This window comes from Haliotis rufescens, unplaced genomic scaffold (assembly GCF_023055435.1).
Source record: "Haliotis rufescens isolate VD_foot unplaced genomic scaffold, xgHalRufe1.0.p SCAF_2, whole genome shotgun sequence".
Classification (NCBI taxonomy): domain Eukaryota; kingdom Metazoa; phylum Mollusca; class Gastropoda; order Lepetellida; family Haliotidae; genus Haliotis; species Haliotis rufescens.
In genome coordinates, this window is record NW_025963890.1 from 26,783,739 (window position 1) to 26,804,684 (window position 20,946).

Below are 20,946 nucleotides of genomic sequence, written 5' to 3' on the forward strand. Positions count from 1 at the left end.
TTTTACTAGGCTATTAACCTGTTGATAGTTATTAATTGTTCAATATAATCCATGTGATCCTAGCAATTGCAATTTAATAAAAAGATGATATCAGAAATAGATACTTGATAAGAAATAATTCATAATTTATGGATAATGTTACGGATACCTAAAGACTGGGGCATTCCTTAATGCACCAACATCGAATATTATAATTATGATATCGACAGTCAGTATAATGTTGTACCACTTTCCTGTTCATCTACACAGGTACTTGGACTGGAACCGGTGGGGAGGTATGTCGACGCGTCTCTCAGATTGAAAGAAGAGCGTAATTTGAAATTTTCAGCCCCAAACAACAATTCTGCCTCTGAGATAAATTTAGGTGATTATGATGCCAATCCCGAGAGGATCACATTTAAACAGGTACGAGTATGACAGTTGACTTAAACCTGTCAAATCTTTTCGTTTTGTAAAATTAACATAATTAAGTAACGCTTCATAAATCCAATGGGTAAACCAATTCTTCCGTATCATTAACGTTGCCATAACGCTCGTCGTATCAAAATTGCGTAGATCGATGCTCGTGATGTCAATCACAGGATTGTCTGGTCCAGTCTCGATTTTATAGAGGCCGCCGACATATAGCTGGAATATGAACAACAAACAAACACAATGTCTACATTCATAATGTGTACTGAAACCACCTCATGGTACGTTTTCAGTGCTGCCTAGGATGAGAGTCATGTACTTGTTGTTACTGTACATATTATTACCTTTTAGTGGAACGGTCCTATAGTAGATCAGCTTACTTGACGGTAGCCATTGGCAGTTTAGAACAAAGTGCACGTTTCGAAGTGTAGGGTTATATTTATGATAAAACAAATAGGACACTGACATAATGGATCCGTGGTTATGGAGAAATATAATACAGAGGTAATGTTTACATTATCAGTTGACGTGGATATCAAATGAGGTGGACAGTCATGATCTAGTCCTCGTGACGCATTTGGACCGAGTCCAGAATCCTAAAGGTAAGTAATTCCCGCGTGTAGTACATTCTCTAAACCAACTGAAACTAGATTCAATTTTATGATTTTTTCATGGCTTGGCGTCGTTATTATCAAGTTATATATCACTTCGAGGATGTTAATTTGAGTATAACACACAAACGTGAAATAGGACGTGCACCAGTGTTAGTAAAGCTATGTACAGAGGGGACATGTCTATATTCGTGAAGTCGAGTTTTTACAATGTAACAGGTACAAGATTGCCTAAGTCTTAAGGCTTGCAATACTGGTGTGCTTAAGGTCGCCATTCTATTGAATCCTAGAAGGGACATTGTCGCGTTGTTGCATTGTCGCCCTAACAAAAAAAAAGCAAAATTGATCAAAGCGCGAAAATGCGACAAAGCGACATTTTGGCCATTTGTCGCATTGTCGCGCTTTGAATAATCTTTATTTATTTCACCAAAGGGCGACAAATGTGACAACGCGATATTTTTATGGTAAAAATATGTCGCATTGTCGCCTCATCAAAAATGTGTAAGAAAGGCGTTAAAATGCGCGACAACGGGACATATTGATAATGTCGCATTGTCGCCCTGTTCGATTAATGGTGCCTATGTGTAATAAGTGAATTAATCTACGCATGCGCCGAAATGGTAATACTCAAGTGGTCTTTTATTTACTCCAATGGTTCTGAAAACAAAGTAGCAATGGCATGTGGGTTGCTCTTCTCAAAATTAAAACACATCTATCATCGTTACTTTAGAAATTAGTTCATATACTGTTATTGTCTGTGTCGGTTTCATTAACAAAAGTGTTTTCACAGCAAGACACAAACACTTTGCATTTCTATTTAACTTAATTCCAGTCTCGAGGGGGCACGGGCACACGGTTGGCCCTGTCGTTTTAGACGGCGCAAATTGCTATGCAGAGTTGCGTTTCCTAGACGTACCAGAAAACAATGACAGTGGGTTCGAATCCCAGTACCATACACATACATCACTTAGGAATTTCCTCCCATATCAAGCTGACTCCTTGGGCAAGTGACTTTGCTCGAAATATGCCACTGTTCATTTAGCAGTGAATGGATACCGGGTGGGGTGATTTGGCAATGTGTCTGTTAACGTTTGAGCACCTCAGCGGCAGCTTGGGTTGTATACTCCCCTTAGAGATGAGGGGTAATGACCGGGATAATGCACTTTCAGCATGATATTCAGCATGGGAAATAGTGTCATACAGAAGGATTATTTCATTATTATTATTATTATTATTATTGGGTGATCCTGGGACAGTCAATCTGGTTAGGCTCATCATCAGCTCAGGGCCTTTGCTCCCTCTACACGCAGCCCAGACAACGAATGGGACTTCTCCCAGGAAGCGCTGATTAGTCAAACCCACCCAGAACTTTTCGGAGAATGTGAAGACTCCCAAACACTGCAGCCTTCTGCATAACCCAAATTTGTCAGAAGGGCTATATTCCTGGTAGCAAACCCGGGTTCTCTCCCATTGTCAGTCAACAGATTGGGAAGTACCAAACCTAAGGCACCGAGAACAATAGGGAGTCGGACAACTTGGGACTTGGGATGCAAGCGTGACATTTCGAAAGCGAGGTCTGCATATTTGCCATGTTTTTCCTAAATCTTGTCAAACACATTAGTTTCAAATGGGACAGAAAATTCTATGATGTAAATGATTTCATGGGATTTTTCAAAAAGGACAAGATCAGGTTTGTTGGCCTGGATATGTCTGAGGCTGTAAAGGGGCCTATTCCAAACAATATTGCATTCATCATTTTCCATGAGGCCCTCTACATATTCTGGGTTGTACCATGGATGGACCTTTGCGTAAAAACCACAAGCATGGCGAAGATGGTAATAAAATGATCGACCCACTCCACCATGTCGCTTAAGATACTGTGTTTGTGCCAAAGCTGGGCATCCAATGATAATGTGTTGGACAGTCACATTAATTCATTACATAATCTACATTTTGATGTCAATACCCTGGATTTCTTGTTTCGTCCAATCAACAACACCAAAAGAATAGGAAAGGACGGGTACAAGTTGTACCGTACAACATAAGTATTTGTGGCTTTAATTTTATTGCGAGCGTTCATCTCTGATCTCTGAACTCCAGAAGTCTACATTTGTACTCTGTCGGCAGTTTGTCCTTGATATGGGCATGCTGGAGTTTGTCCCCAATCTGCATCCGTAAGTACGTGTAGGACTGACCTTCCAGGAGTTGGTCAATAACACCCCAAAGGACATGCAGATATCATTTAGAAAAGGACTGGTTTTTGAGTGTGGCTCCTTCATTGGCAATAATTTCAAGGTCATCCATGTAAAGGGGGCGACTAAGGGGTTTTGGGTATTTGTGATGAGGAGGTCCCGGATGATAACCTTCCTCTTTGCTGAGCAAAAAGCTTAAAGGATTCAGTGACAAACAGAAAAGCAAAGGGCTAAAAGAATCGCCCTGAAATACTCCTCTTCTAATAGAAATGGGTCCCGAAGTCACCACCTCTCCCTTCGAATACATCTCAAGTTGAGTTGATCAGCAAACCAAACTCCCTCCCTCACTCGCTCCCAGGCGAGCTATAACCCTACGATCGAATTCCAGGTTCGTCTTGATTATGTTTTTTTTGTTTTGGACCTACCTCACTTCTGGCTTTCCTCCCACATCAAGCTGTCACGCCATAACTTAAATTCTGTTCAGAGCGTCGTTAAACAATACTCACTGACTTGCGAGCTTCACAATAATGTTTTTGCGAGGTCTATATTTGAATCATACATACTTACTTAATCGGAGTTAATACATAAAACTTCAGATAACAGACGACCCTTTAACTCACAGTCGCGCATTTTAACGGATATTTTACACATATGTGATGGGCCGACCATGCGACAATGAGACATATTTTGACCTTGAAAAATGTCGCATTTTCGCCCTTTGGTAAAAAAAATAAATTCGAAACGCGACAATGCAACAAATGGCCAAAATGTCGCGTTGTTGCGCTTTGGTTAATTGTGACACTTTTTGCTTGTTTTTTGTAAGGCGACAATGCGTACTACGCGGCAATGTCCTTTTCAGGATTCCATACCATATACCATTCCGTGTAAGTGGACCCGACGTATTTAGCACGATCATCAATGTGTGTTGTCTGGCGTCCATGATAAGTCGTGCTTTAGCGAACATTTTAGTATGTATACATTGTTCATAATTCACCATTCCAACGATGCATAATCTCATCAATCCAAGCAAGTACGTTACTTGTCCTATGTAATTTGGCATGCACATATTGCAGCTTGGTTGATGCGTGTTTGGGAAATCACAAAACCCAATGGGATTGCTGTGGTTGGAAGTCTGAGCGGCGAATGGACCCAGGAGAAGATGCAGCCAATGTTGGGAGAGAGGTAAGTGGGACACCTAGCTGTACTTCACTCAGATATGAACGTCAAATTCATAGTTCACACGATTCGTTGTCGGTAACTATACATTGCATACTGGGACAAGTTGTCAATGTCACATACCAATATATACACAATGTCACTTATATATACGTGTATGTACAATGTCACTTATTTATAAATATATGTAAAATGTCAGTTACCTTAATTTACAATGTCACGTACGTATATGTACAATGTAGGAAATATATATCAATATTGGCATTCGTCACTTTCATTGTCTTAAAACTTAACATAACACGTCCCATTTTAATTCTGGAAACCCAAAATTCCAGAAACTCTACGGTCTTTGCCCAGTCTCGGTTAAAGGTATTTACAAAATTAAAGATGCTGTTTTCATAGGAACATACCAAGGAAGAAAAATTTTAAAAAAAATTGTTCAAAAACTCAATATTTCGACTATGTCGCCCATGGGCGAAGTCTGGCCCATGGGCGAGAATATGTTCCTTTACTTAAAACTCAGGTTTTTGTTTCGCAAATACATCAAGTGTATTTATTCAAGCATTAAGACACAAAATGTAACTCATTTTAACTTAATTCAACTATTTTATAGCGATATTGAAATATTTCGCCCATGGGCGAGAAAAAGGTTTGGCCCATGGGCGAGAATATGTTCCTTTACTTAAAACTCAGGTTTTTGTTTCGCAAATACATCAAGTGTATTTATTCAAGCATTATGACACAAAATGTAACTCATTTTAACTTAATTCAACTATTTTATAGCGATATTGAAATATTTCGCCCATGGGCGAGAAAAAGGTTTGGCCCATGGCCAGGCCCATGGGCGAGAATATGTTCCTTTACTCAAAACTCATGTTTTTGTTTCGCAAATACATTAAATGTATTCATTCAAGTATCATGACACAAAATTTAACTCATTTTAACTTAATTCAACTATTGATCTTTATTGAACCCGGCCTTACCTCTCAAAATGTTTTGACAGTTTATCATACGAATTCATGTGCGTGTACTCCAATTCATTGGAGTTATTTTCCACAACATAAAATTTTAGTTAGTTTCTATTTCATTTCCCATTTTATGTCCCGTTGATACATCACACTGTGCAATTACGTGACAGGTACGCGTGCGCGTATTTTAATGGAAAGGAACTATTCGTCTTTTATTGCATAACGTTTAGCTGAATATCTTACATTCTAACGAAATCTCGAAATAATTATTTAATTACAAGCGGTGTCGAACTGACCAGTAGGAATTATGTTTCAAATACCTAGCCTGTACATGTATATTTTTGTGGATACATGTATTACATATTTTCGTTGATATGTGGATATATTAAGCACAAAGACACAAAAAGTTTATGAAAGATGAATTTGTGCCTTGATATATATATTCAACGAGAACGAATCTTGTATTTTCTCTGCGATCCTGATGTGTATCATCGTTTAATGGGTCATTCATTAAAAGTAGGTTGTGAGGCGATATCAAAGTAGCCGCTCAATTTACACAGTGTCGTCCGTTTCGCGTGAACTACCACCCTACTCTGTCAGTTAGAGTTATGTAATCGGTACACAAATATATTTCGTGCGATGTCAGTGTGGAAGGAGTTTGAATTACGTCCGCCACTGGCCACAGAAATCCTCAAAGTATTGTAACAATCAACAAGGCCAATGCCGTACTAATAACCTAGTGACTTACGTAACAACGGCTGTCAATATGTCTGCTACAGCTACCATACCATCATCCCTGTCACAACTGGCGTATTAACGGCGTATTCAAAATATTGATTGTAGAAACGTCGTTACCAGACTAACGTACGTCGTATTTAGTCCTCAACTGGATGTTACATTCCTTATATCAGCTAACAGCCCTGTTTGTGAAAATATTTACTAGACATAGATTTAAAGACTAATAAAATCAATTGTAAGACCGCATAGACCATAAAACCGAATAAAATATGTCTTGGTATCATCTCTTGTGTATTAGATGATGGCAATGACCTGAAATGTTATAACGTTAGATTAAGAAGGAGAAACATTAATGTGTTTACAATACTTGGAAACATGAGCAATACGATGTAGCAACATAAACATGCATGGAATAGGGAAAATGGTGAAAACAAATTGAAAAGGATTTTAATACAAAATTATTGAACTAAATAACTTACCTGAACAGAAGGGGTACCCAAACTTGTTTGACAGTTATTCGTGTGTTGCAGACTGTCGAATGGGCCTCATGTGTGTACGTAGGGTACGCATACCTATTGCAAGTTTTAGTACTCATACACTTTCTGTTTTTGTGGTGACATGATTTCTATTTTTTTGTACATGATATGATTTCATTTTTATCTTTGGCTGCTATGTTTATATATGTTCGAGTAGCTGTCTGTCCCTCATAAATTGACATAGTTCTGCCTCGCTGTTGCATCTCTTGACTACAGGAGATCTACAGCATATAGCGGATCTAACTGCAATTCTTGTTTTAACCAAACCCGGGTTTGACATTCCAGTACCTGGATTCAGGTTGATTGCAAGATATGCATACCTCGTCATAGTGATTGTTGTGAATTCCTCAAAGTTTTGTTTGTTTGTTAGTTGTATAACGCCGCACTTAGCAATATTTCAGCTGTATGACGGCGGTCTGTAAATAATCAAGTCTGGACCAGACAATCCAGTGATTGACATCATGTGCATCGATCCACGCAATTGGGATACGATGACATGCATCAAACCAAGTCAGCGAGCCTGACCACCCGATCCCGGTAGTCGCCTCTTACGACAAGCGCTGTCGCTCTTTTACGCCAAGAATGGGTTGTTGAAGATCTTCACGGGTCCATTGAATGCAGGGATTTGTGTAAAGTCATTCAGACAGCATACAATGCCAACTCAAAAATTATACTCAGTGTCTCCGCAAAGTAATATAGTATGGTACTTAGAGTACATGTGAGATTATACTCAGATTAGGGAGATGTTTAATCCATATAACGTGTTATTATTCTACCTAACAATGTATTTAATGAAATGAATGCAAAACAAACTCAATGGCTAAAAGGTTTCATTGAAAAAACTACCCCTTGTCTTGCCTAATAAAACAACTGCAACCCCACACAGATTAAACGCAACTTACAAACACAATCATAATCTGGTTAGTCTGTATCACTCAACAAGGCCGCTTACTCTGCCCACAGTATGACAGTATTGGGCAGCTCAGTAATTAGGAGGTAAAACCAGGCAGGTACGCTGGTCACACTTGACTGGTCTGACTGATGATTAGATCGTCTGATAATTGGGAGTGAACCTTAGCAAGTAGTATCTGCGAAACTATTTGCTCCTTTTATGGGACCGATCAGTTTTATGACCATGGGCCTCGGCACAAGCGTGGTGTTGGAAGACAAGTTATACATGTACATCCGATATGGTGACTGTTTTTCGCTATTCATATTCTAAATACATTCATAATACAACAACATTTTAGTACTCCTTGAAACTTTACAATCACTTCAATATGTACAATAGATTGAACGAGAACAAATGATATATTGCAGATTATTAAATCATTGTCTCTATTATCAGCCGCTACGTTTGTACCGTTTGCATTGTACAAAAAAATATTCTATCTGTCCTTTTGCAGATTTAGCCTCAGAATGTGCTCATTCGAATTAGGAACGAAAATAATTGCTTATCATGAGTATATATGATACAGTTAAAAGTTACTTGTACACTGTAGACGTATTCACTTTAAAGTCGCATACGACCTTCGCGAGCGAGTTGAATGATCCAGGTTAATTGGAACGATGTCTAGAAAGGGTTATAAAGTTATGTATTTGGTAATGTGTAGGTTTGTTAATTATGATTTTTTAAATTCCTTTTATTTCAATATGTAAAAACATAATTATGCGCTTAAAAACAGAGCTGACTTGATGGGAGATATGGCGTTAGCCACCTGAAATTGTCTGTTGGACACGGTTTAACCTTACTGTGTCCTAACCTTGGTTGTTGTTACCGTTGTTGTAAGGGATTTAGAGCTACGGCTCATTGCATTTTTGGTTACAGCCTGTATCACTAAAGTGGACATGTGCAGGTGAATTCTGTTTAATTAGTATATGAAATGCCCCAAAATGTGAACTCCAGCCAATAATAACCTGAGAGTAAATCCACGTGCGTCTGCCTTTCCCCTCGTTCACCTTCGAAATCCTTGATTATAATATCATGCCAAAGTTCTGAAATTCAGTGACAATGTTGCTGAACAGTAGAATCTGATGGACGTATTGTGCAGAACCTGTTTGACACTATGGGTTCCAGAACCACTAACACTCTAAGCTGAAAAAGTTTGGTCCTAACCGCCCCAACATCTACAAGTTTGTAAGCTTGTAGACATCATTAAGAAGTAATTAACAGTCCCATGCTGAGACCATTCTCAAAATTCAGGCCGGTGGCAGGCTGCCAACAAAGAGAAGAAAATATCGCAACCCGACACAAGTGTGCTCAGTCAAACAATGAACTTACGACCGGTGTCAAGAAATATATTCGCCCCCAGAATAAAATCTCCCCCCCGGCGAATTTATACCGGTACAGTTCCGCCCCTCTCGAAATAAAATCTCCCCCCAGAATATTTCCTCCCCCGGTCGTTTTATAAATACTTGCCATGCAGTTCAATAGTTGATGTTATTTTGGGTTAGGTAATGTTGTAATCTATTTTTAGCCATTGATTCCATTACTTTGCATAAGTTTGAAGTTAGGGATATTGGTCTATATGAGTTAGCTTGATTAGCTGGTTTATTAGGTTTAGGGATTGGTATGACTTGGGCCTGTTTCCAGGGAGTAGGAACCTGTCCGTTTAGGTAGATCAGATTGTATAGTTTGAGTAGTGCCTGGAGTAGTTTTAGCGGGAGATTTTTAATTATTTGGTAAGAAGTTAGGTCAAATCCTGGGGCTGTGCCCTTTTTCCTGTTTTGGATTACATAGAGGAGCTACTCCATTGTGAAGGGTTGGTTTATTTCTAGATTGTTATGATTTGGTTCTTTTGTGGGTTTGTTTTTTTGTTTTAAGTTTATCTTGGAATTTTTGGCTGAAGTTGGTGTTACTGCTAACGGCTGAAAAGGGGTTGGCGAGATTATTTGCTTTTTGGGCGGGGTTGGTTGAGTTGTCAATGTTAGGGTTTTTTATGTCGTTTTAAGCCTCTAATGGCGTGGATTTTGCGCCAGACCGTTCTGGCATCTGTACGGTTATTTATACCTTCGCAGAATTTTTTCCAGTCTCTACTTTTGGCTACTTGGACTAGTTTTTGAACCTGGTGGTTTAGTTCGTGGGCTATGTTTAAATATTTGTAGTCGCGTTTTGCTTTATTGAAGGCTGATTTACGTTTTCGTCTAGTCTGTTCTATTTCCTCATTCCACCATGGTACCGTGGGTTTGCCTAGCCTGTCTTAGATGTTTTGAAGGGGGTGGAGGTTTCGGCTGCGTATATTATATAGTCTGTTAGGTTTCTACAATAGGTTTCTGGATCATTATTTTCTATTTCGTTTAAGTTAGCTTCGTTGCAGATATCTTGGAATTGGTCCCAGTTAGCTTTATTGTTATGGAATTTTGGTTCTTGGTTTTCTGTTTGGATTGGTACGTTTGTATTTCCTATGGTTATGTTTATGGGGAAGTGGTCACTACCTAGCGGGACGTCGTGCACTTCCCATTGAGTACTTTGAGCTAGATCTGCGGTGCATATGGTTAGGTCGATAGCCGACATTTTTTGGTTTATCTTATCGTACCTCGTGGGTTGGTTGTTATTTAGGAGTACTAGGTCGTTTGTTTCTATCCATTCGGAAATTAATTTGCCATGATTATAAATTTTATCATCTATGATCCATGTAGGATGGTGAGCGTTAAAGTCTCCTAGGAATATAGTAGATTTATCGCTTATTTTGAGTAGTTTGTTTAGATCCTCAGGTTGGACTTTTTGTTCCGCCCAGTGGTATATATTTATGATGTTTATTTTTCGGTTATATAATGTGATTTTAATGCCGTTGGCTTCTAGGTTTGGCGTGTCTATTTTTATTTCTTCGTAATTTATATCTTCCCTGATAAATATGATTAGTCCTCCTGCGGCTCTTCTTGTTTTGGGTTTAGCTCTGTCAGTTCTAACTGAGTTGTAGTTAGGTAGTGTGAATTTGGATTTTTTTTGAGAATATGGTTTCCTGGATACAAGCAATGTGAGGGCCTTTATTTAGTTTAAATTTAGTTTTTAGTTCATGGCCGTGGGAGGTGAGTCCGTTGGCGTTCCACTGAAAAATATTTAGTCCTTCCATTATTGGGTTCGGGTGATTGGTGATTTACTTTTTAGTTTTTATTTTATTCGGTGACTTCTTTTAGATGGAGGTTAAAGAGGAAGAAGGGAAGATGGGTTAATTTTAGATTGATAGCTACTTTGTGGAAGGATTTCATGCCAGCTTTTGGTGAGTTTTGACTATGCATGTATACTAGGAGTAAGGTGAGGTTATTTAGGTTTGGGGTGTTAGCTGGTTGGGGAGTTTTGCGGTTTAGTTTTTTCTTCCTTTTTGGGGCTGAGAGGGAAGTTTGGTTTGTTTTAGTTGGAGTAGTGTCTATTGTTTCCTCAGTAGTGGAGGAAATCTTCGTCATCGGTTAGATTAGGTTTAGCTGTTTGAGTTTCCATAGGGGAGGCATGTGATGTGGAGGGTTGTGTAGGTGTTTGCAGGATGGGTTTAGCTGTGGATTTCTTAGTGTTTGTGTTTTGTTGTTGTGCTTGCTTGTGGGGGAGTGTTGTTGCCATGTGGGCTGTAGGGTGCTTGGATGAGGGTCGTGTTGTGGCGGTCGTTTTGTGGTTTGTTTTGCATGCGGGGGTTGATGTTTTGGCTATGTTGAGATGTGGGAGGGTTCGTGGTTGGTTGAGTGGCTGCTTGTGTGTGTGAGGTGGGTGCAGTTGCTCGGTAGGGGCCCCAGACAGAGCTGTCGGTTATGGGTGTGGTGTTTGTTTGTGGGATTGTGTTTGGCTGTGGTGTAGGGAGGAGTGGTTCGGATGCGGGTGTAGCAAATTTTCGTGTTGGATATTGGCCGTGTCTATGTTTATGTGTTTGTTGGCCTGCTGGGTGAATGTGTGTCTGTGTGAGCATTGGTTTGAAAGTGAAGTGTGTTGGATGGATTTGCAGTGGATGCACCAGGGTGTGCATGTGCCTGGGCAGTCTGTTTGTGCGCATTTTTTACATTTAGTTTTAGGGTATGTGCATTGGGAGGCAGTGTGATTGTATTTGAGGCACTAAACCCAGATCAAAGCGGTTTCACTCCTGGCCGCTCAACCCTAGATAACCTCGCCCGACTAGAGCAAGATATTAAGAGAAGACAACTAAATATTAAACAATATACCACAGGCATCTTCTTAGACTTCTCTAAAGCTTTCGACATGGTATGGCACGACGGGCTAATACAAAAACTTTAAAAAATAGGACCCAAAGGTCAGATAATAAACTACGTCCAGGACTTCCTAAACAATCGTAAAATAACCCAGGGTATAGACCAAACACTATCGGACCAATGTCCCCTAGAAAATGGCACTCCCCAGGGCAGTATCCTCAGCCCCACCCTCTTCAATATAATGATAAACGATCTATTCGATGGCCTATCCCCTAAACTAAACACATCAAAATTCGCGGATGATCCGCACTAAAAGGAGCTGACAAATGGGGCTTCTCCCTTAACTCAGAAAAAACAACAGGAATAGTATTCAAACTCCCCAGTTAGAGCCAGTTAGGCATCTTAGGGTGTTTAGGTCTTTACTGCATTTAGTTGTTAGGTTTTGGATGTGAGCATCCCAGGTGAGATGTTCATCGAAAATAAGTCCTAAGAATTTGGTTTGTTTTTGAAATTTGATTGTTTGGTTGTTTAGCTGGATTCTGATAGAGACGATGTTTAGTTTATATGCTAGTCGTTAGGTATAAAGATTGTTTAGTAACTTTAGAAGTTCTAGGAAAGTTATTAACACGTGTCGTGTCAGCCCTATCGCGATTGTCCACTTCCGGAAAACATCCTGTGTTGGTTTAACATGAATTAGTAAAGGTTAATTAGGGATGTCCAACACGTTAATTAATGTCAAAACACTGTCATTTCCTGCCCAGGATATCACACTCCTACACGCTAAGGTCGGTGAGAAACATTCTCATCAAAGAAAACACACAGTCAAGACTGTAGATTCCCGTCGTCTAGCTACAAATCCTGTGATGTATTAAAGGTTGAAGAATTTTGAACCGAACTGTCCGAAAGTTTATATCTAAAATTTTGGAATTGGATACAGTGATAAAGTCTTATATCAATATGTAGACTCATAAATATTGGTTTTATGTTTTAACGGAGATATGACATTTTCTTATGAAATATCGCGTATTAGTGTTATTTGCATGCTTTACCATTCATTGTACCGTTCTAAACCATGTGAATGTTGTAATATCAGTCAATCGGGTGGGCGAACAGCCGATTCCTCGCTCTATAAAGGGGTATGTCAATCATTTTGCAAGTTTAAATGACCCCTGATACTTTATGAATACTTTATGACAGTTTATGGAGTCAAAATCAATGCTGATTATTCATAAACTTATTGCTTCGTACTATAGGCCTGTGGCCTCTTCAGTGCTGAATAAAGATTAAAAATACATCAGTCAATCAAAGATGAAGGTAACTTTATACATCAGAGTTCTTGAGAATTAGTTCATGTTACATTTTTAACCATCGATTGTGTTCACATGTAGACTCAAACTGGTATATTAAAAAAATGTATACAGACAACAAAAACTGTATAAGAAACAACAAACTCTGTAAACTTAGTTTTTGTATAGCATTTCAGAAGCCTGGTTTGTTTGCATAAAAATCAAAACAAAGGAATCTGTAATTAAAATGTGTAAGGTGAAAAAGCTTTTACATAAAAGAGCAAAATACATGGGGGAGAGTAAATATATAATTCTATATAACTTTTCTTGAATGGAGCACATTTGAAAAAAAGATAATCCAAGCATATTCGATATTACCGTGTTTAAAGAATTTATATCAGTCATATATTTCTAACTTAGATCACCCGTATGTGACCCAGGTAAAGCATGCATATCGGGGAACATTGTAATGTTGGTACAGTTTATCGTGTCTTCGTGCTTTAGCATTACACATTTTCATATTCCTCTAGGTTTTAATGTTTATTTGTTTATGTATTTTTTTTTTTTTTTTTTCTCTCCTTTATTTTTTCTGGGTTATATATTTATCTAAATATACATTTAGTTACTTGTGTGTGTGTGGTTGTTTGTTTTTATTTGTTGATTTTTATTTTTATTGATTTTGCGGGGTTTTTTTTCTTTTCGGGTGTGGGAGGGGGGGGGGGGGGGGGCACTTTTCCTTTCGTTTTTCATAATCATATTTTTTTAAGTTGTATATAACGTATGAATCCCTTCTCAGATTCACCGCCAGCCCAATTGTAACAATTACATGATCACTTTGCTTTGTCGATGCCGGTTGATGTTGTTCAATACAGGCTGATAGTGGGTGTTTTTGCATCTATTCTACATGCTAATCATTTCGGGAAGATGATACACATTTCTCTATATTTTTGGTTACTTTGCTTATATAATTTCCGATTATCATTCTTAGTTTTACTTTTTCTCTTCTGCTGCGGTGATATCCATCCGAATCCAGGACCTTTGCATAGTCCAGATTTAAAGATTATATATCTAAACGTTCGCAGTCTTAAAGACAAAGTAGATTTAATCAGTGCTGAATTAGATTAGTTATGATGTTGTATGTTTAACAGAAACCTGCTTGCACCATGATATTCTAGCCACTGATATTACACTGATACCATTTTCATATCGTAGCCTGTATTAAGGAATATATTTTAGATCTAAAATCAGAGTATAACGGACAGCCTGAGCTGGAGTCGCGCGTGGATATATTGACAGTTTTTACGTAGTTAGTGTTAAAACCGAATGTTTGCGAGGATTAAAAAGAGTAACCGTACATGTATTTGTTACATTAAGTCATTTCATTCAAATTTGTTTGGTACATTAAAGATAACTATTTAAAGAATATAGTACTTAAAGACATTGCAACAAACCGAATAATCAGGGGGGAGACTTTATACTGAGGGGGGGCGCGAAACATATCCGCCCGGGGGAGATTTTATTTCAGAACAGATTCTCCGGGGGAGAATCTGTACCGGTATAAAATCTCCGGGGGGAGAATTTGTACGGGGGAGAGTTTATCCCGGGACACCGGCAGAAAACAACTCCAGTTGAGTATGCCGATGCTGTATCTAAGCCGTGTTGGCCTGAAAATTTAAACATGCTAATTAAATCCATAATCGTATAATTATTTGTAATGGAAACCGTATCTTAATTTGTTCTGGCACTGTATCATATCGTGTATTTCATCTGTATATGTGTAATGTGTATATGTATAAATGACAACACTTATACCGCATATTCTGCAACAGACTGTAATTAATCACCTTATTATTGTCTCTCCATTTACCATGGCTGACTGCACTAATACCCTTTTAACAGTGGACACCAATATCAGTATACATGTAGGCTTTTTGTTCAAAAAGGAATATGCAGGAAATTATATGTAACAATTAACTGTGTACTAATTACATGTTTGAATGTTATCAGTTTTACGTTCTGAGATACAGTGATGTAAGCATCTTCTACAATTAACAATACATGTATATAATAAAATACAAAACTCTCTGTCGTAAGTTTTTGTGGAAATCATTCGATCAAGTAAAAATGACTGCGTGACAAGACGAATCAACTATTTATACCCGATAAAAGAAACTGTCTTATTTTAGGAACAGTGCTATAACAGGACATTTGAAATTTTTAACAAGCAGATACATTAGAGACAGTGACTAGACTACAGGTATGTAATCCGTATCAATCAAAGGTGTAAAAAAACTGAAAATCATATCTGTCGGAGACCTACCAAATTACCAAGTTTTATCATTACTATATTTATTACAATGCAAATACTTTAGTGATACATTTTTCAGAGGAGAGGGCATATATACAAGTATATTGCTTCCGTGTGTGAATGCAGGTTGTACTTGGCATCTCAGTTACTGAATTTGTATATGGAACCATGCGTACAGCATGACAATTACTTGCTATTCGTCAGTTTACAACACACATAACACGGTCAAACAATTTTGGGCACCGCTTTTGCAAGTTATTTAGTACAATAATGTTTTTATTAAAATCTTTTCACCATTTTCCCTATTGACAGTCGTTGTTACGTGCCTCACTAGGTAATTAGTACGGCATTGACCTTGTTGATTGTTACTATACTTTGAGGATTTCTGTGGCCAGTGGCGGACGTAATTCAAACTCCTTCCGCACTGACACCGCATCAAATATATTTGTGTACCGATTACATAACTCTTATGGAAAGGGTGGGGTGGTAGTTCACCGGACGACACTGTGTATATTGGGCGTCTCCTTTGATATCTTCTCCAAACATACGTTTATTGAATGACCCCATTAAACGATGATACACATCTCGATGAATATATCAAGGCACTAATTCATCTTTCATAAACATTTTTTTGTCTTTGTGCTTAATGTATACACATATCAACGAACATTTGTAAAACATGTATCCACAAAAAAATAAACATTTTCAGGCTAGGTATTTGCCCACAGCAACACCTGCATAACTGTTTATTCACGCGTGGTGTGGTAGATCGTAATTGACCGAGAGCAGGTATGGTAGAATCACCTGTAAATAAGGCCGACACTGTAATTAGATACAACGTACTAATGAAAATTATCATAAGAAGGCTGTTTTTTTTTCTGAACTGTTACCATTTTCATACCAAAAGTGACAATGCAGTTAAAAGTTGCTTTAGTGTCACAATATTCACTCACGTTTTCCTCAATCGCATTGAAACATAATTCCTACTGGTCAGTTCGACACCGCTTGTAATTAAATAATTATTTCGAGATTTCGTTAGAATGTAAGATATTCAGCCAAAGGTTATGCAATAAAAGACGAATAGTTTCTTTTCATAAAAATACGCGCACGCGTACCTGTATATTGCATACCTAGTGTTTAGTAATTGCCCAGTGTGATGTATCAACGGGACATAAAATGGGAAATGAAATAGAAACTAACTAAAATTTAATGTTGTGGAAAATAACTCCAATGAATTGGAGTACACGCACATGAATTCGTATGATAAACTGTCAAAACGTTTTGAGAGGTAAGGCCGGGTTCATTAAAGATCGCTACAATATGTAAAACAGGTGAAATTTGTAGAACTTCTATAAAGGAAACATCCAACCAAATGCCCTTTTTAAATAGTAATGTAATGATATAATATAAAGTATATTTCACATGATACAATATACTTTGCACACATTTAGTTGATGCTTTAAAGGGACTGACGAAAACATGGGCGAAATATTTTAATAACGCCGTAAAATAGTTGAAACATGTATCATGCTTGTAGACACACCTTGATGTATTTGCGAAACTGAAACTGTTGAGCAAAGGAAAACATTCCCGCCCATGGGCCAAACTTTCTTGTCCAGAGCGAAATATTTCAATAACACCGTAAAATAGTTGAATTAAGTTAAAATTTGTTCAATTATGTGACATGAAACTTCTAAGAACACCTTTATGTATACGGACACTAAAACACAAGTTTTGAGCAAAGGGAAATATTCTCGCCCATGGGCCTGCCCCTGAGCAAAACCTTTTCTCGCCCATGGGCGAAATATTTCAATCACTCTATAAAATAGCTGAATTAAGTAAAATTGAGTTACATTATATGCCATGAAAATGGTAAGAACACCTGCTTTGAGTAAAGGAAAATATTCTCGCCCATGGGCAAAACCCTTTTCTCGCCTATGGGCGAAATAATTCAATATCGCTATAAAATCGTTGAATTAAGTTAAAATGAGTTAAATTTTGTGTCATGATACTAGAATAAATACATTTAATGTATTTGCGAAACAAAATCATGAGTTTTAAGTCAAGGAACATATTCTCGACAATGGGCAAAACCTTTTTCTCGCCCATGGGCGAAATATTTCAATATCGCCATAAAATCGTTGAATTAAGTTAAAATGAGTTACATTTTGTGTCATGATACTTGAATGAATACATTAAATGTATTTGCGAAACAAAAACATGAGTTTTAAGTAAAGGAACATATTCTCGCCCATGGGCCAGACTTCGCCCATGGGCAGGCCCATGGGCGACATAGTCTAAATATTGAGTTTTTGAACAATTTTTTTTTTCATTTTTTCTTCCTTGGTATGTTCCCATGAAAACAGCATGTTTAATTTTATAAATACCTTTAACCATTAATACATTTGCGAAACTTATCAATGTATATCTTTCACGCTATTAATTTTAGAAAATATGTTGGATAAAAAGTTTGTTTGTAATGCAAAACACTCACTACTGGACAATTTTGTAATGTACTATAAGCCTGTGCCTTTAAGTATGTGAAATAAAGATTGATTGATATAATAGGAAGAAAAATACATTTATACGAGGAACCGTACACGTTATTGAGCCACAATGTTGTGGAGAGAACACTTGGTGATTGTAGTCATCTCAGTTATCGGTACAAAGGAAAAGTCAAAGGTGCAGGTCAGCTACCATCGATATCGCGTATGTCCCCCGTTGGAATCGATAGCGGCCTGACATCTCCTTCCCCATGGAAGATACGAGTATGCGAATCACATCCTGGGGAATGGTAGCCCACTCTGCCTGCAACACAAAAGCCAACTGCTGCAAGGACTAGGTTTGTGGTTGACGTCGGCGTAGCCGTCTATCCAATTCATCCCACAGGTGCTCTATCAGGTTCAAATCCTGGGATCTGGAGGGCCAGGGGAGAACATCAACGTTGTTGTTGTGTAGACATGCTCTTGTGATCTGTGCTGTATGCGGTCGAGCATTGTCCTGCTGGAATACAACGTTGCCGTTGGCTGCAATTGGGAGGACGTGTGGTAGGAAAATTTCGTTGATGTATCGTTGAGCCATAAGATTGCCCTGGATATAGACCGAACCTGTCCTGCCATGATGAGATCACGACGCTTTCTGGGCCAAACAAGTCCACTTCCTCTCCCCGTTCTCCTGTAGACCCATGCTCTTCCATCCCCTCGACGGGGGAGAAATCTTGATTTGTCGATTAAACTGACATCTCTTCATCGCAGTTGAGGCGATACCCTATGTTTACGACACCAATGCAGTCGTTGTTGACGATGTTGTCGACCCAATATGTCGCGTCGAACAGGACGTCTTGCTCGTAGACCTGCTGCTCTTAAATGGTTTGGTACGGTCTGGTCGGAGATTCTGTGCACTCCGGGTATTTGGGATGCTGGTGAGGTGGCTGTGGTCGTCCTTTCACGTAGGTGGGGCAGTCGGATGTAGCGATCTTGGGCGGGGTGGTTACTCTTTGTTGTCCCGACCTTGGCCGATCACATGTTGACCCATGCTGTTGAAACCGATCCCATAGCCTTGTGATGGTGCTGTGCACTACATTGAAAACCCTGGCTACAGCTGATCGGGATTCCCTGCCTGCAAGTGGCCTATGATGTTGTTTCTTTGCATTTCTGTTAATCTTGGCATGTTGTTGAACTGTCACAGTTCGATTGACGCAGATGCCAGGGAATCAGTACAGTACGTGCAGCTCCATGGCCCTTTTGTTAATGCACGGTGTGCTTTTTTTCTGAATGGTTTGAATGTCCTTTTTGTGATCATTTTGATTCCGGAATATCGTCACTGACACTTTAACAAATCAAACCTCTTCATTTCGCACCTTTTGGTCCTCTTATTTTGCTTTTATGGCCAAAAATATCCGTATATATAATATCACTGACTTATATGTAAAATGTAGGTTACCTATATATACAGTGCCAATAGTATATGTTTAGTATATATCGGTTATTTATGTAACTGACATTAAACATGTAGGTAACTGGCATATTACTATTACATATTACTGGCATATAACCAGCAGTGGATATTTATGTAACTGACATTGTAAACAACATGACAAAGAACAATACCAGGTGTTGCTTTGTACAATGCCAGTTACACACAAGTACAATGTCAACTTACTAAATATACAGTGTCAGTTACTTATCACTGAGTGGACATTTTGGGTAGTATTCCAGCTTGCTGTGTGAGGATAGCCCGAAGTGATGCACGTCTCAGACACTAACCCCTTCGTTGAGCACGGGTATGGTGCTGACAAACAGAACCATAACCGTGGCGACCCGACATTCAAACCCATGATCATAGGTTTCTGGTGTGCCCAAGGGACGCAACTCTGCACAGTGAATTGTGACGCCTTGGAGGACTGAGCCAGATGTGAAATACAAATTGTTCTTTGTTGTAGAATGACATGTGTTCTGGGCGAAGACGCTGAATACAGCTGCCCCTCAGGACGTCGCACTGCAGTTGTGACTGTTTGGCGACGTCAGTAGGCAGCATGGACACAGGGCGTCGCCTCTGCTGTAACACCATGCGGTGTTCATGAGAGTGGTATATCGAGACCCACGCGACAAGAACAGCGGACGATGTGCTGGAGAGGAACAAGATAGCATTGCGCCATGTATAAATGCTATAAACACAGTTGAATTAAATCATATTTGGTCATGAGAGATAAACGGAGGTTTAATGCAGAATTTAACAAATGAGCATATTACTTTTTGCGGTATACTGGTACTCCTATGTATTATGTATCAACACATGTTATGCTTTTGCGTACTATGTATTTTACGTTTACCTTGAACGAGTGACTGTTAACATTATTTTACTGGTATTAGGGTTGCATGGGGTGTATGTGATCTTATGCTGTTTCTTCTTTTCTCATCATCTCCAACTCGAACTGAATATTTAAATTTCATGGTCTTTTATTTTCCTCTTAACAAACATTATTTATGAAAACTGATATACTTTGATGTAGTATTCAAATAAAACATGTATGACTTTATAGCTGTGTGATTCGTGACTTCATCAAAGAATAATCGACAACGAGTGGACAAACAAACACACGCCCACAAGACATGGATGACAAAACGCCCTCAACTTGATTAGACAAACGCCAAAAAGACATGACTCAACAAACGCCCACAAGACATGACTAAACAAAAACACAAAAAACATGACTAAAAAAACGCCCACAAGACATTGTTCAACAAACACGCACAAAACATGACTAAACAAACACGCACAAGACATGACTCAAGAAACACGCAAAAAACTTGACTAAACAAACACACACATGACTCAACAAACACTCACAAAACATGACTCAACAAACGCCCACTAAACATGACTCAACAAACACACACAAGACATGACCCAACAAACACTCACAAGACATGACTCAACAAACGCACACAAGACATGACTCAACAAACAATCACAAGACAACACTCAACAAACGCCCACGAGACATGACCCAACAAACGCACACAAGACATGACTCAACAAACGCACACAAGACATGATTCACCAAACGCCCACACGACATGACTAA

At 38.7% G+C, this 20,946-nt stretch overlaps 1 protein-coding gene across 1 annotated transcript in view; it reads left to right on the forward strand.

The window, feature by feature from the left end:
* LOC124120813 overlaps positions 1–20,397 on the forward strand; it is an 83,098-nt gene extending 62,701 nt beyond the window's left edge. Inside the window, exons 16-19 of the mRNA XM_046483672.2 lie at positions 250–405; positions 935–1,013; positions 4,288–4,396; positions 19,801–20,397. Coding sequence (XP_046339628.2) covers positions 250–405; positions 935–1,013; positions 4,288–4,396; positions 19,801–19,888 — 432 coding nt within the window. The 3' untranslated portion in view covers positions 19,889–20,397. The remainder of the gene's footprint in view (positions 1–249; positions 406–934; positions 1,014–4,287; positions 4,397–19,800) is intronic.
* Positions 20,398–20,946: the final 549 nt, after the last annotated feature.